Below are 16,826 nucleotides of genomic sequence, written 5' to 3'. Positions count from 1 at the left end.
CCCGAACCCTCGTTTGTTTACATCCGACTTGGCGGTCAAGAGGTTAAGTTGTTGCGACGACGTTGAAGAAAACGGGCGGCGATTCCACACTGTATACCGTCAGAGCAGAAAAATAACTGGGCTTGTGCGAGGGGTTGACCGATAATTTATTCTCGATCTTCTGAATCGTCGGGTTATAGGCGCGGCTGACGGACTTGTCGCAATGGATCCAGAAAGCTTAGCAACTGCTTCGACATATTTGAATAACTTGCTTCTTGCGCGAGGCCTCTTGCGCAGTGGAAAGCCAGTTGAGTTCTCCAGGCCGTCTCGTGGCGAGGGCGGGAAAGAAGCAACATATGGAAAGATTATAAATCTCGTTCATGACTTGGTGCTAAGGAGAGACGTGCGTTATCTTGCTGCGATTCATTAAAGGTGTGGACTAGTGCTGATTGCTGTGTGCATGCAGCGAGAAGCGGAACAGCGAGAGAATTTGGCAAATACGATCAGAACACTTCGGCGCAATGAAGCGGGAAATAATCTTGAAATGGTGAGTATAGTCATGTCTTTACAAGAGTTATGAAAAATGGAGAGGAACTCTGTTTCTGAAGAAAGATGGTAGGAGCGCCTTCGAGAAAGAAATGCAGACCTTACTCGGCAGCTTGCTCTTGCGCAGGGTCAAGAGCGGGTTTACAAATCATCGATCCGTACAGCAGAAGCCTCCGCGCGCTCACACAGAGACGAGATGCTCCGGATGAAGTCACTGCTGCAGCAGGTCCGAACACAGTGTGCCAACGACATTCGGAAACGAGACATGCAAATCCAGAAGCTGAAGCACCATCTAGCAACTCAGCAGCGTGGAACTCGAAGTGGACTCGTGCATTCGACAATGACGATATCACCAATTACACCTTCAATGGCTGCATCCAAGGCTGAGAGACATTCTTCTCCCGACAGCTCCGATTTGAGTCTGAAGCAGGAGACGACTGAGTTCTTGACAAATTTCAGCCAGCAATTGAGTGATGAGAATGATAATCTTATTGGACTAATCACAAGTTCGACGTCAACGCTGAGATCGCTACAGGGTCTCCCTCCTGCATCTCATTCTGGCTTTAGTGTGTCTGAGGAGTTCCAGGAAGGCGGCCTTGACAATTCTTCGGAAATGGAGCTCGTATCATGCGTGCCGACTTCTTACGAGGAACTTGCAGTGGATATGGATGAAGTTCTGGAGCACCTCCGCACCATCTTGACGAATCCAAATTTCGTTCCTCTCGAGGAACTTGAAATCCGGGAAGATGAAGTTGTTAGGTTGAGAGAAGGTTGGGAGAAGATGGAAGAGAGATGGAGAGAGGCTGTCACCATGATGGACAGCTGGCGCAAAAGAATGGTTAGTGGTGGAGAGACTATTAACTTGGATGAGCTCAAGGCAGGCCTCAAATTGGGCCAAGGCTTGGAAACGTTGACGCCACGAACAATTGCAAGATCACATCCGAAGAAGAGCCCCAATAGGAAAGAGGCCCATGAGCAGCTCACACAAGGAGAAGTGCCATTGCAGCCGCGCGGTAACTCCAAGGAACAGATTGAGGGCGAAGAAGAAGGCTGGGAGGAGGATGAACAAGCTTCCGATGAAGAGGAAGACGAGTTGGCATTTTCTCAACCCAGCCCAGCCTCCCGTCGCCACCTGTCAGTCCTCGGCGAACAAAGCGGAAACGCTCAGCCGACAAGATCACCGCGTAAAGTGTCTTTTCAAGACATTCCCGAAGAAGAGGACAGCCAACAACCAGAGGGTCGCATCAATGGAGGGTTGGGTGTCATCCCTGACCTCAAGGCAACACCCCACAAACTATCCCCGGAGAAATCCAGCAGAGAATCGACGCAGTCAAGAAGTCCTCGACAGGTATGTATATCCATAGCACATTGATTTCGGATATCGCCAAGGGAATGCGTAACTGATGAACACAGACACCCAAGCAGATTTCAACTCCTCTTACTGTTCGGCAAAAGCTGGAAAATGCACGAGCTGAAGCAGAGGCAACAAAGTCAGGACGTAGACGGAAGAGTATCACAAGGCGAAGCGGCGTAAGAAGCGGACGCAGGAGAAGCACATTGAGCAAAGAGGAGCTTGATGCCCTAATCGGTCGTGTCGACAGCCTCTAGGCCAGAAACCAGGGCTATGAAATGATGTCATATGGTATCTTCTTATATATACATAGACGTAATTGTAATCAAAATTGTTGAGTCGGATTTATCCCGAGATGCATAGCCAGCGAAAAATTCTCGGTCTCGAGTCATTAAAGTCTTTTTTCTTTTCTTTTTCCATGCAAAATAGTGAATAGTCATGCTCAGTGCGCATCCAACCACCAAGGGCGAACCGAACGCCTTGAAATCCCAGACAATCCACTCAGATTAAGCAGGGGCGCCTCGTCCTCTGCCTCTGCCTCCTCTCGAGCCTCCACGCCCTCTTCCTCTGTCTCCCCGGCCGGCGTGATCGCCGCGCTGCTGGCCTCCTCCGCGGCCGCCTCGACTCGCTTGCTGGGCTTGTTGCTCCTTTACCACATCAAGGATTTCGTCAGGGATGCGAAGATATTTAATCTGTAGACGATATTTTCGTCAGCAACATTGACTCACGGCATGCCGATTCAATGCAACCAGCTGGCATAGGAAGCGTCTCTTACGTTGTTGCCTCGCACGTAGGCTTCGGGCAGTCTGAAGAACTTGTCTCCCTCAGGGCTCGTCTGAACAACCTCTTTCAGGGTAAGGTTCATCCAGGTATCGCAGTTGACGAGATGTCCGTTGAGAGTCTCTCCATTTTTGAGCTCAACCAGCATAGGGTGGCCTTGCGCCGCTGTTAATAACCCTAGCGGTAGCTAAGTTGGAAGTTAGTATGTATTTTCCTTGAAGATAGAAAGCATGGTGAATACGTCGCGAGACGTAGAGGCACGTAGTTTATTATGCGACAAAGATGCAACAGCAGCAGAAGGGAATCATACCATGATGACGGTGTGATTTAGAGATGTTTGTCTTTTGTTGATGACGATGGACATTGAAGATCGACGTCTATTGATGCGTCTCTCTCGGCAGTTGCCGATCGACGGAACGAAACTCCCCAAGTTTCCAAGAACCTCAAATCCACCAACAAGAGCAGCTTCTGTGCTCGAATTCCTTACGCCATCAGCACTCTCACGAGCTGCGAATCTTCGGAAATTAGAAGAAGAGCTAGGTTTTTTTTCGAACGTCGCGTGGAAAGTGACAGATGCTCGTTCTTCGTGGATTCATGCTTTGATCAATTTTCCTCACAACACCCCACGACGCTGCGCGTGTAAATACACGAGCTTTTCGAATCCGCATTTACGATTCCCTTTGTGGTCTTTTCAACTCCACACTTCTCACCTGATACGCGTTGCATTCACTTCCTGAAAATATGTCATTTGGATTTACGGACCCTACTGATTCGCCGTTTACTCCTGGCCGCCTTCCGCGCCAATGGGACGATTCATTTGGCGTTGGCTCGAACCCTTCTACGACCCCGGCCGGAGCTCCGCCTTCGTCAGCACCCTCATTTACACCCTCTGGACCTCCTCCAACATCGTCTATGCTTGGCAGCCCGCAGCCTGGATCAGCTTTATTCTCATCGAGAGCGGCATCTCGCACCTCGCCGCGCTTTAATTTCGGAAGCCCAATGTTCAAACCCAAAGGCCAATTTCCCAATTCGGGGCAGCAGGGCGCCCATGCGCATCCATTTGGCTTTCCAGGTCCTGCTGTCCCAAACAGCAATCCTGTTTTTGGGTATGCGAGTGACGGTGATGACGAAGACGAGTCAATGATGGACGACCCGGAAGCTAGTGTGGACGCCGGAGACGAGCGGGATATTCCTATGGCCGGTGATGAAATGGATAACATGGCAGATGGCAGCGTTATGTCGCCTGCGTCAAATTCAAGTCGGCTCAGATCAGCGGGTGGATTTGGTTCGTCGATTCAGAGCAACAGCACTCCGAGGGGCACAAAGCGAGCTCACGCCGAGTTGTCGCGCCGATCTCCTTCTGTGCGACTCCGCAACGAGTCGGCTCTCCCTGGCATTTCAAAGGACCTTGCTTCAAAGGCCGAGAAGATTCCTGTCTACGAGCCAGATGAGATGATCCTGCGCACGGAAGGGTTGATTAACGACCTCGTCAATGAACAGCCGGCTGAAGGAGAAGACGAATCCGCTTTCATTGCTGCTCTGGCTTCTACTCCGCAGGACTTGCTAAAGAGTTGGCAATATTTTTCGGAGAAGAGCCTGAGGGAGGCAGGGGAGCTAGAAACTGATGTAATCACTATTGGCCCAGGAGAAGACGCTCCTCCCCTGACCAAGGCCAATTTCATTGCAACCCTTTTACTGCGCCTGCAACATCCTCCGACTACCCAAGCAAGCATGTCTTTGAGTGGCTCGCGCTCAGGCTGGGCGTCAAGCTTTAATGAGTACGGAAACTCAGTGGCTTCTGGCTCGCCCTGGCCAATTCCAAAGGTCCTACTCGACTGGTTGAATACACATCACGATCCATATGAGGGTTTGGGACGCGACGTCCAAATTCATCACCCAAATGCCACCGCCCACCCTAATTATTGGGACATTATATATTCGTCTGCTCTGCGAGGAAAGCTGACGGATGTAATTCGGATATTCAAGGAGTCTGATTTTAGACATGCTCGTACAGCGCTTGAAGACGGGCGTGACGAGCCTGGCTACCAAGGTATCCAACTCGGTAATATTCAGCGTGTCATTAATCGAGCTGTGCAAATTCTCGAAATGTGCCCAGCCGTGCAAAGTGGAGACTGGGATATCCTCACCAATGACTGGCTTCTCTTTAGAAGAAGAGTGGAGCAAGGGCTCTCTGATTTGGCTACCTTTGCGGAAGGAGGAGATAAAGATGCGGAAGAAATTGATAAACCATTTATGGCGAAGAATTTTGGTCTACCGAATATTCCGCGCCAGAGGTCACTTAGTCAAGCTTCCCGTAGAGCTGAGAGCAAAGTTCCCTGGACAGTATATCAAAATCTCAAGGCGATGTACCGTATCTTCCTGGGTGGTGAAACTGAAATCATCTCTTTCTCGCAGGATTGGGTGGAGGCAGCAATTGGGCTCACTGTGTGGTGGAATGGAGAGGATTCGGATGTGTCTGATGGCAGCTTGGCCGGGAGCCGACAATCTCCTATCCGTGCCATTGCACGAGCCCAGCTTCCAGCGGATGAAATTGCGAATGAGGACTACCTGAATAGGTTGGCATATGCCTTTGCTCGTGCAACGGACGAACGAGATTCGAATACCTTCCAAATTGACTCTCTTTCACCGATTGAGGTTGCATTGGGCAGTATCTTTGAGGGAAACAATGAGGGCGCCATCGGAATAGTACGCAGCTGGTCGTTGGTGATCACCGCAGCAATAGTTGAAGTTGGCAGCTATGGTGGCTGGCTTCAATTGCCGGGCGAGAGCAATGCTCGTGATATATTCAGCGAAAGCGACCTCATGGTATTGAGCTACGGCATGGAGAAGGATCAAATGCAGCGAGACCAGATTCTTTCTCAGTATGCGGAGGGTTTGTTTCAAAGGAGATCGCTCCGTGCGCAGAACTCGAAGCTTGTCAGAGAGGGATGGGAACTTTCTGTGGAAGTGCTTTCTCGATTGGATGATTTTGACCTGGCGACTAACAAAATTGACGAATTGCTAAATAAGTTGGAGCTCGATTCTGGCCGCAAGGTTGATAATATTCTCTCTCTGTGCGACGAGCTTGATATTTCTGCCCAAGGCCGAAGAATCTCCGAGGTATGTTTTACCACCTCCAGGCTGACAAGCCTGGCTTATGCTGGTCTGATCCGGGGTTTACTGACTTTTTTTTTGGGATTAGAAATACGCCGACTCCTTGGCGGAAAATACTTTCAACTATGGCGATGCGCTGCTGTTCTACGCTAGAGCACATAACCAACGCAAGATTAAGGACGTGCTTGACCTTCTCATCTCGCTTTGCCTTGTTCAATCAATGGCATACCCCCCAGAGACAGAATTGGACCAGACGCTTGCAGACCTTATCACTTCACCCCAAGCGTCTCTTATCGACTTGTCTCGTATCGATTTCAAGGCTGCCCAGCTTCTTCAAACATGCCTTAGCGGATACGCTACGCTACGGAGATTTTACGATGTTCGAGACCAGACTATCAAATCGTCCCACACGGATACGGACAATGGCAAACAAAAAAAGGCATCGCTGGCTCACCTTGGCCCCGTTGCACGCAAACGAGAAGCTGCTGCAAAGCTCGTCGCCATCATAAACAGCGCCAGCGACAGCATCAGCGGTGGCCTAGTTGACGAGTCGAATGGATCCATAGTCCAGGTGGATGGTCTCCTCGCTCTGCTCGGTGAAGCCCTTGTCTTTGTCAATCGTAAGTCTCCAGAAAAATCTGATTGGACGTAGAATTCCTAAAACAGGAAATACTAAAACCGTCTCACAGAACCCAAGCGTATCCTCTCACTCCAACAAACATTTTCCATCCTCAAAGCAATCGAAGATATCCAAACCGTCACGCCGCGGATCTACGACCAGTGCGAAGAGTTTCTCCAATCTACAATTCTCCAAGCCCGTGAATCCTCCTCTTCATCAGGCCGCTCATCTTCTGCCCGCATCCCAGACCCGCGTAGCATCCTCCGCAAATCCATCAATCTTTCCTCCTCCATGATGAGCGCCTCCACAACTTCCACTTTCGGTCACGGCAGTTCCCTCAGCTACTCGCTCATTGGTAGCGCCATGCTTGATAAAGATGGTCATGCGAGCGACCATGATGATGATGGCGAGAATGACAGTGCAGCGAGTGGTAGTGGGGTTCTCGTGCCGCCGGGCCTATCCGAGTCCAAGACCCAGCGTGGCTGGGACTGGAGAGTCGGTCTTCTTCGACGTGGTCCTCATGGTGCAGAGCCCGCAGAAGTGTCGGGACAGGATGTCCTGCGCATCTTGAGAGTGGGCCTGGCCAAAGAGCTGGCCAGAGGATGGGTGGTTAGTGAAGATGTCGGCGGCTTTAGCACTGGCGCTGTCGGCCTCGGTACCGGGACTGGTGTAGGGGTTTTATAATTCTAATGCTCCTTTTCATCTATTTTCCGCCTCATGTTCATTCTTTTCAATTCCCGTGTTATCTTCTCCAAAACTATTCCCCCGCTTTCCAATCTTGCGGAATCTGTTATTGCTGGCCTTAATTGCTGCTAGTACCGTCTCCTACACCTGCCGATGTTGCTTTCCCGGCTTTTAACTCCCACTTTGCTTTTTCAATTTCTATCCACAATGTCTTGGAGTCGGCGCGTATTTGAGCATATTCAAGAGCATTCCCTTCTATGCAATTTCTCTATTTGTGTCGTTTTATCACCTTTCTTCAGAGGGCAATAGAATAAAAATGGGATCTATTATGAAACCCTGTTCTCTGCAAGCCGCAGTAGGTTGATGCTATATCTATTCTAATTTCATCTTCTTTGCGCTCATTGCTTTCTCCGACATGTTTTAATATTTATCTGCACACTGGTCATTATAGTCGTTATATTGAATTGAGGTCCTTTCCGCGCCTTTGCGTTGCCTGGAGCGATCGTGTGACTTACTCGCTTGGGCCCAACTCGGTTTTCTAGGGATCCTCGTCACAGGCCGAGAAATGAAGCTGAACAATACAAATAAAGATACACGTTTCGACTTTCATCAGGTCATAGCTTACATTGTATTCAGACGATGAGGCTTGGCTTGTCTTCGTCCATTTACTGGATATCTTTCGGCTGACAACTGGGCTCTGGCTGCGGCACAGAAGGCCTAGTAGCTACAGAGCAGCCTTGCCCTCAGCAGGTGACATGCAACTCTACGAAAAGAGTGAAATCACAAAAACCCTTTTGCAATTCAACCGCCGTTTTGATCTCCTGGTTCGTCAAAATCTCCAAGCCACTTGACTCATAATTTGTTGGCTGCAGGGATGTTGCATCTCCTCCAATACAGTTCCTTGCTCAGACAACCAGCCTCAAATGCTTCTCAGCCCCGAAGTTTTGTACTGGCTTCCGTGTGGATAACTTTTAAAGGATGATCTCCTGGAGCCTGCTGGAGCCTATATGGCGAAGCCTCAGCGTGAAGCCATATAAAGAGAGACTGCTTTCCTCCACCTTGTGTTGATTTCACTGATCTACGTTCAACAGTCCCTGAAAGAAACTTCCAATACAACGCCATAACAATTACTATTCTGAATCTCTTTGAACAGATTACGGCAAAGGTTAGTTCGAATCGTCGAGATTCTATCAACGAGAAGAAAGCTGATAACCTAATAATTAGATGTGCGAATGGCAAGAATGGTTGTATGGCTGCGGCCACTTCGAGCGTTATCGGTTGCTTTCAAGCTGCGCAACCAACGCAACTTGCGCGGTTACAACTCAAACTCCTCAGCAAATGATTCACGTCATCGTCCAGAACGACAAAACCTGTCCTACTTGTTCTTATCCCTCCCCATCTACCAGCGATTCCTCCACAGGGTGAGACGTTACTTGAGATCTGTCTGTCAGTAGCTGATACTAACAAGTATGCAGTTAAGCGCAATATTTGCGGCGAAATCGCCTCGAAACCTGTCGACATGGCTTTTTGTTTTCGTTGAAGTTTTGGAATATAATAGGATGATTTCATGCCATGAGGTACCCATTATAGCATGATATCAGCGCTGTCTTTTGGTTTTTTTTTTTTTTTTTTTTTTTTTTTTTAGTTAAATTGATCCAACTGTCTTTAACTCTATGGCAAGAGAATATCAATTATATATATGAGAGAATATCCGTACCACGTAGCAATGGATCATATCATGTGATTTTGGTGTTGATTTCTGCCTGTTGAATCTGTGTAACCTCCTGTTAGATATGGGGGGTCCGTGCGCAAGCTCATATTATAAGTTCAAGCCAAACTCACAACTACGAAGTAAAATTATCCCCAATCTCCTCGCCATTTTGTCCTCTAGTATTTTTTTTTTTTCGCCGGAAAGACTGTGACTTCCAGATCATAATTTAGCTGCATTATATTATTCTAGCTACATTTTCAAATATCTGTCCTCTTGCATTCGTCCAAACTCTGCTCCAAAGTCGTTACAGCATGCCTACCATAGAGGAGATCAATCAGGCGGTCTTCGACGCTCTTAACGAGCATCACTCTATCCGCATCCTCGGTGACCTACCTACAGAGTTTCTCAACGAAGAAGACTACATCGGTTCGACCATGGAACTGATCAAGGATTTTGTCGACGTATGGAAGGAAAAGGCAAAAACACTCTTCGTCGCTGTCGAAGTTTGGCCAAGACATAGCTACTTTGCCCTCGATCTCAATAACGACCGTTACAACTATGACACGGCTCACATTGAGATCATTCGCCTGCCTGTCTACCTACTCCGGCTATCCAGAAGAAGCCGCAAATGGAAAATCTTCAGGCACAGGCCCGAAGATAGAGGGCTAGCCGAGAGAATTGCGTTCTTGCATGAAGGCAATGGCCAGGCCCCGACTCCTTTTCTTGGGGATCATATCAAGGGAGTCGTACACCTCTCACCTCGACGCCTTGGCTGTCCGAATCCTCTTGGGGACTAGGATACTAATTTCTTCGTCCTGAATTTCTGGGATGTATCATGATTCATGTCCCATTCAGACACTCGGAGCCGTTGAGAAACTTGGTCTGGAGTATAGTCTCTGGAGTTCAATAGCAATGCTTGCATCGACCAATTTCCAGCACCGGAGACTCGAGTAACTGGGCTTTGTCATGGGATACGCAGCGGCACTACACACTACCTTTACGCCAACGTTGCAAATCAACTCTCATCTATTTTAAGACAGTTCACTTGGATGCTTGTCCCACAGAGCGACTAGAAAATCCTGAACTAGGGCCTCTTGCACGCCATACCAGTCCGTGATTAGGGATGGGGTGTCCTCATCTTCGTGACGGCTGAGCAATGTGTCTCCAACCCTTGTATCGGCAAAGATGAAGGCCATGCAGCTTCAAGGTCGAGGACACGATTAGATGATATTACATTATGAGTCTAACGAACTAGTCTACGTGCTCAATGATTACACAATTAATACTTTCTTTTGCATATATTGACTGATCAACTTCTATTTATTTTATTTCGTTTTTTTGGCTTCTGAGTTTGCCCAACCTTTTCCTAACGAGACTTTCGCGGACGCCCCGTGGTGAGGCGCTTTGCAGATATTCATGTTCGCGGACCTGTACGCGGCCCTCTACATGCCCGATGCTGGGTGAAGTGAATCATGACTTAGAGAAATTACTTAGTGTTCTGAAGGGTACAGGAAATGGTTCTGCCCGGATGAACTGCAGCATACCATCTGAGGTGGTAGTCTGGTAGAGGATGAGCAGAGCTGCTTCTTTTTCTTCGAAAGCATAGCACGTCCTAAGCGGGTGTCCTCCCTCTTGTCATGATGCCTTTACGCCGTATATACGCATGTAAATACCTCACTTCTACATATCTCTCACAGAGTCACTGGTACAAACACATCGAAACATATCAGGTCCTTGATAATCTAATATCTTTTTTTTTCTATGCAGAATACAGTTCTATTTCTGAAGCTTCTCATCTCTGTTTTTTGTAAAAATGCAAACCCCATGTTTTATCTTGTCGCGTGACTCATTGACTTCATATTATTTCGTAAAAAATTCTATCGTAAATTGGCCATACTAATGCTCGTGACCTTGATATGCTGGTTCACTGGTTCGCTGATTTGCTGGTTCGCGGAATGAACAAGAAAAAGAATAACGACAACAACAGAATAAAAGTGCAAAAGAGATTTAAAAACACTGTTTACTTAACACGCTATGCGACGCAAAATCAATCATAAAAATAAATCAATAAATAAATGAATTAATCAAGATTTTTAAAGCTAGAACGTTGACGAAAACAATACTGACAGATCTAAAACTGTAAACACAAACGAGTAACCAGAGTCGTCTGCAACAGAACAGTCTGCATTGTACGTTGCTCTATCTCAATGGACTGGCACGCGTAGAAGGAAAGGAAACCTGGCTTATTTCAGGAGCAAAACGCAACAAACAAACAGTTTGTCCGGTTCTTTTTTTTTTTTTTGGTGTAGTGAAGCCTTTCATTGTTTGGGCGGGGAAAATGCGCAGGTACGCGTATGCAGGACATGAGACGAGCGGAGTAAAAAGCGGAATAAAAGAAACAAAACGAAGGAAACGAAACGAAGCGGGAAAAAAGGAAACGAAGAAATGAAAACAAGGAAAAGAGAACGGGGGAAAGAAAAAGAAAAGAACAAACAAAAATCGTAACGAAAACGAAAGAAAAATAAATGAATGGACAAAAATAAAACAAAAAGACAAAAGTAAAATAAATGAAAACGAGCACAGAACACGAAAACACGAAACACGAGACACGAGGGTAAAAGCCAAAAAGGGGAAACGAGGAACGAGGAACGAGGAACGAGGAGCATGAACAGGAACAAGGATTCTAAGATTGTTTCCAAGTAAGCGGGGAGGCGAGGCGCAGCAGCGAAACAGTAAACGGCCGTAAGTTAGTAGGAGTTCAGTGTACCAGCCAGCCAGCCCAGTCAACCGGGTGAACCAACAAAGAGGACCAAGTTCAGCCGAAAGTTAGCGAAACAAGGCGGTAAAACACGTAGAAACGAGCGAACCAATAATAGCGACAAAAAAGAAAAAAATAAAAAAAAGGACGACCAGACAAGGGGACCACATGATGCAAAGGGACAATCATGCTAGCCAAGGCAGCCATTTTGCCAAGTAATTCGTGTTTTCTCGAATATTACCACAAACGAACAAAACCGCCCATCTGGTGTCATAGTCAGAGTCAGGATGACTCCCTCCGGCCATGGTACGTTTGAGGTCGGATAGGCAATTGTAATTGTAATAGATTCGCTCGTCTTTCGTTTCGACCTTGTGTCATCAGTCTTGGCTGTGTCGTTTCCCTTTTCCTTTTTGGTAGCTCCTTAACTCCTTAGCTTGAGAGCTTCAAAGGCGTGGCGTCTGCTTGGTCCTTCCGTTTGTCGCAGTCACAGGATCTAAGGAGTCACGATCCACATGGTCCAGTGTGTTTACTGCCTGAAGCTGGCCTAGCCGCCTGACTGGCTGTTCCCCTGAAATTTTTTAAATTTTTTTCAAATTTTTTTTTTCTCCAAATTTTTTTTTCCGGTATTGCAAATTCCGCAATATCGTCCTTCTTGGCTGACCCGGCGTCGGTCTCCTGCTCCCCGGCATTGGTCGATGCGATCCAAAAATTAACAACTTTAGTGTCATCGTCGGAGTGAGCCCCGCCAATGAGTACATTAGTACTCAAGATGCGCGGGAAATGTCGTCATAAATGTAAATCTTCGTCTTTCCTCAGTCTTGGCTGGCTTGTTTCTTCCCAAGTATCCACCATCTTGTCCGAACTCGACCCCTTCTCTTTCCTGCAAATTGGAAGAACCACCCCGCCAAGGGGGGCCTGGCGCCAAATTGGCGCAACGATATGCCGGCGGAATCCAAGCAATAGAAGTAAGGTGAACAAGAGCGCCTGCGCCTCTCTGCATACTGCGCATCCAGCGCTAGTGGTAACGTCGGCCGGGGGACTTATTTTTTTTTTCTGATTGAGTTGAGTTGGTTCTTTTTTTGCGTCCAGACTTCTGTTTGGGTTATCTGGAAATGCATACCATGCGTCCAGCGTATCGGTGGATAATGCATTTTGATACATCAGAGAATAATTGTCCCGCAATTGCAATTTAATGTCGTACTCGTAGTCGTATCCGTGCCGCATCCGTACCGTAATAGCCCACAGGGGAAAGATTCACTTTCGTAAAAGAAATTGGAGAGATGTAAAATTCTTTTTGGTTGCTTTTTCACATCCCACGCAATGCAGTCACCGTCGGTACGAGGAGCTGTGGTAGCCTCCACTCGAGTAGCCAGAATCATATCCGCCATGGCTCGAACTGGACGAGTAATCGCGACGTCGAGGAGAGTGCTTGTCGCAGGTATACCCTACCAATACCGTTTTCTCTTGGACATAGTGACCACGAGAGTTGTAGGCCGAGCATGGGTCGATGGCATGCTTGTAGTAGAGGCACCGGCAGACCGAGTAGCGTTCAACGACTTGGTAGCACATGGTGACAGTTGTGTCGATATTCTTTGCTCTTGAAACAATCGAAAGTCAAAGTGACTGTGCACGAGGATTGGTCTGATGACAGCAACGTTCACAAAAGAAGAGATCAATGATCAGGATGAAGCAAGGCAGGTTTTCGAAAAAGCCAAATGAATATATTGAAGTAGAGCAGATGACAGTCACACGAGGTACACGAAATAATGTTCGATGGTTAGAAGAAGTTGCTTGTGGATGATGCTAGAGGACAGGAAATAGAACAAAAGGCATGTGCTCAAGGTGGGTTTATATCCCTAGGCATCACCGAGGCAGCGACAGCACCAGCAGCAGACTGCCGGAGGCATCGACCGTTGGCAAGGAGAAGAGCTGCTGCATAGCCCTAGGCACCGACGATGAGCTCAGACTAAGCAACCGACCGTTTTGGCCAGAGCCACGGCTGCACGCCTGACGGGCCAACCCGCTACGGGGACAGCCGCGAGGAACGCAGGCACCAACCAGGGAGGTGCGTTGGTGTGTCTCTGGCGCAAGATCTCGTAATGGGTCGAGCGTGGGGATCGCATGTTGTGGTATGTTTAGTGTGTTCGGTCTTTGTGTGTCTATGTGTTAGTGATGGGACAGGGTGGGTTGTAGTTGGTGTGTGTGTCTAAAGCGGGCAAGAGTGAGTGTGCGCGTGGGAAGACTATGGGGCGAAATGTGTGTGTGAATAACCACGGGGTCGGTATGACTGCAGCGGGTATGACTCGCTCGTCCGTTCAGCTGGGAGCGGCGCAAGGGTGACGGGTGGCCTCAGCCCTGCCATAGCTGTCAGGGCAGCATACCTTCTGCCGCACCGACGCAATGGCTCTGGGATACGATCAGCCGCTTATCGGGTCGGATGTGGCAGACATGGGATGAAGAAAAAAAAAAGAAGAGTAATAAAAGACAATCGGCCAAATATTTCTGCGTTGATGACGGGACATGTTGGCGGGAAAGAGTGATGATTACTACATTGCTGATGACTGGTGCCTGATGCCGGATGATGTTTGCTGATGATGGTGATTGTTGATGGTTCACGATACGCTAACGAGAGCAGTTGTTGCTTCCAACATGGGAAGGAGCCGTGCATGAAGGCGCAGACGAACCACCAGGAACGAAACGAAATTCGGCGCTCGTGGGAAGGTTGGTACTAAGCACACACGAACAGGGGAACGCAAATCTGCGACAAGGATGGCGTCGGAAATTGGCCGCTTGGCCGATTAGCAAACCCGATGGGGACTCCATAGTGGGGTGGACAAACCTTGGAAAGTAAGGAGAGCGACCTACGATCTGGTTTCTTGGGTCCTCTTCCTTCTGACCGTCTGTCAGCGGCGAGTAAACTTCACTCTAGCACAAAGTCACCACCTAACGTCAGCGGCCTCTATGGGGCGCTAGCATGACCGTATAGCGGACCAGAGGGGGGCTCAGTCCACGGGTGATGACCCGAACCGCGACGGGCGCGGTTCTGTAGTGCCTTGTAGCGTAGAAACAACCCTGGAGATTTTGGGGGCCTTCTCTACCATTTTCCCTTCTAAGTGACACCGGAAGATCGATCGAAACCGAGCTTGCCGAAGACCCATTTTTTCCCTTTTCTAAAGCTCCGCTTCTTGTCGCAGGCCTTGTTTATGCTGTCGGACGTTGGTGACCATGAAGACGTCAATGTCGAATGAGGGGTGAGGCGCAGCAGTAGCGGTATCGAGAGCAATTCGCGAGCGTGGAGAAACCAAAAGAGAGCCACTCCGATCAGTCACGATGAAATTGAAACCGAATTTGTTCAAAGAGGGAATTGACGCTGGGGCTGCAATACGAGGTCTGTTGCTATGTTGGCTGGGTGCGTGAGTTGAGAACCGAAAAGAAACGAGTGTCTTGAAGGCATCGCTCCCAGCGAGGAAAGGAAGAAAAAGTAAGAATGAATCAACCAAAACCTGTTCGTGGGAGCCTGGGCTCGGAACTCGTCTTGGGGACTTGAGCCACAGTGGGATGTGATTGATTCAATTGGAAATGAGAGCTCAAAGGCTGCCAAGTACCGAGTGGATCGTGTTGGAACACGACGTGGTACAAGGTGGATTTGGTCTTCCTTGTCACTGTCAGTATTACAGGTAGAGGCATTTTCACTCGACAACCAACCGGACAATGATCATGTCTCTCCATTACCTTGCATATCGGGAAATTAACACTGCCATTATCATGATTATTGTGGTCGCCAACATCTTCATCAGCATCGTCATCAGCGGCACAACTGAATTGCTTAAGCTATGTTCTTTGCCCTTTTAGTAAAAAGAACCAACCTGGTAATCGGCGTCGTCGTCCTCATCCTCATCATCAAATTGAGCCCTGGCTGTTCAATTAGGACTCATTGTGCCGTACTGTAACTCCGTATGTTGTAGCCTCTTCGGTGAACATCCTTGGCTTTGTTGGTATACCACCGTATTTCGCGCCGCAGGAACGGCCCGCGAACTCTAACCCAAAAATAAATCCAGATTAGCGAAGCACTTGGAATTTCTTTTCGGACACAATTAGACTCATCCCTCTGAGCGATTTAAAAAAAGGAAAGCCTTCGCCCACTGAGACTGCAGAGGGGAAATGAGATGGTGAAACATTGGCGCAGTCATGTAGATGAAGTGACAGCTTGGTCAATGCTTTGGTCTTACCTTTAGCTACCGTACTTGTGCTGTTTAGCTAGGTAGTAGTTTTGCTCCAGTCAAGAACTAATTGACCAACTAAATTATTTCCACCTTGGAGGCTTTGGGCAGCCGGAGGCCGTTCGAGCTGTTTAGGCACAACAAGTGAGCTGATTGAGGAACAAATTACCGATTTCATATGCCGTTTGGTTCCTGTTAACTAGTAATGATGTTTCAGCTCACGTAAAGGTGAAGGAACCGGTAGCTAAGCTCTTGCCCCAAGCTTGGTATCAAGGCTGAGCAAATGAGGGTGTTTAGAGCGATATATCACTGCTAATTGTCGGTAATATTCAAACATAGATTTAGCGTCGTGAATAATACCTAAGGTAGTTGAGAAATGCAGATCTCCTACGCGCGCATGCATGGATCATGATTTGGGTTATGGTAAACTTGATGTTGTTAAACTAGGTAAGTACCTAACTTGACACTGTCCCACTCTGGAGATGATAGCCTGTGTATAGTCTATTAATAACCCCCACTTGGTGCCTGAACAGCCACAATCCATAATAATGAAATCACGACAAATAATAATGATTACCCCAGACACATGGTTTGAATTGGCATAGAATCTGATATGAAGAAGAGAACAAATAGATAAGATTGAATATCCATGACAAATTCCATTTGCTTTCAACTTTACTCCACTCTTGCTCCAAGTCCCCGGCACATGCCAAGTAATGACACCCCTCGCTCCCACCATATCGCACCGGTGTATCAGGGGTGCCTGAATTTGAGTAAGCTCTACTTGAATGAAGTCATCTCATGTCATCTCAGTTGAAGCACAGCGAAGTTTCGATGATCTGCCCGCTATCCATAGTTGGGGTGACCCCTGCGAACTGCGAGAATTTTTGTTCTCTTCAAGATTATGGTATCTCTTGGTTTGTCGCTGCGGAAGTCTAATAATCGCATTGAAAAATCCAAATCTCTACCGGAATCTATAGCGGTAGTCAATTAATTGGAGGTGAAAAGATAAGGAAGGGAAAAGATTGTCATCGGAAACCAAATCAAATAGAAAAAGGTAAAAA

At 47.8% G+C, this 16,826-nt stretch overlaps 4 protein-coding genes across 4 annotated transcripts; 3 read left to right on the top strand and 1 right to left on the bottom strand.

Annotated features, from left to right (window-relative positions):
• Nucleotides 1-3: 3 nt before the first annotated feature.
• L228DRAFT_281383 (hypothetical protein) lies at nucleotides 4-2,133 on the top strand (the record flags this gene model as incomplete). The annotated part of the gene is made up of 4 exons (XM_018335883.1): nucleotides 4-382; nucleotides 446-526; nucleotides 599-1,873; nucleotides 1,939-2,133. The coding sequence occupies exons 1-4, from the start codon at nucleotides 203-205 to the stop codon at nucleotides 2,131-2,133; spliced, it is 1,731 nt and encodes a 576-aa protein (XP_018189850.1). The 5' UTR covers nucleotides 4-202.
• Nucleotides 2,014-3,006, bottom strand: L228DRAFT_228256 (Sm-like ribonucleo protein). The gene is made up of 3 exons (XM_018330471.1): nucleotides 2,967-3,006; nucleotides 2,652-2,843; nucleotides 2,014-2,568 (listed from the first exon to the last, which is right to left on the bottom strand). Exons 1-3 carry the CDS (start codon nucleotides 2,967-2,969, stop codon nucleotides 2,383-2,385), a joined length of 381 nt encoding a protein of 126 aa, XP_018189849.1. The 5' UTR covers nucleotides 2,970-3,006; the 3' UTR covers nucleotides 2,014-2,382.
• A 115-nt stretch (nucleotides 3,007-3,121) lies between these two features.
• L228DRAFT_281381 (hypothetical protein) lies at nucleotides 3,122-7,427 on the top strand. The gene is made up of 3 exons (XM_018335882.1): nucleotides 3,122-5,776; nucleotides 5,859-6,390; nucleotides 6,460-7,427. Exons 1-3 carry the CDS (start codon nucleotides 3,398-3,400, stop codon nucleotides 7,071-7,073), a joined length of 3,525 nt encoding a protein of 1,174 aa, XP_018189848.1. The 5' UTR covers nucleotides 3,122-3,397; the 3' UTR covers nucleotides 7,074-7,427.
• A 1,668-nt stretch (nucleotides 7,428-9,095) lies between these two features.
• Nucleotides 9,096-9,581, top strand: L228DRAFT_266638 (hypothetical protein; the record flags this gene model as incomplete). Its single annotated transcript, XM_018334889.1, has 1 exon — nucleotides 9,096-9,581. The coding sequence occupies one exon, from the start codon at nucleotides 9,096-9,098 to the stop codon at nucleotides 9,579-9,581; it is 486 nt and encodes a 161-aa protein (XP_018189847.1).
• Between the last annotated feature and the right edge of the window lie 7,245 nt (nucleotides 9,582-16,826).

This window comes from Xylona heveae, assembly GCF_001619985.1.
Source record: "Xylona heveae TC161 unplaced genomic scaffold L228scaffold_3, whole genome shotgun sequence".
NCBI classification, from domain to species: Eukaryota; Fungi; Ascomycota; class Xylonomycetes; order Xylonales; family Xylonaceae; genus Xylona; species Xylona heveae.
Note: the sequence above shows the minus strand (reverse complement) of the source record. Positions and strands in the feature narration are given on the sequence as shown.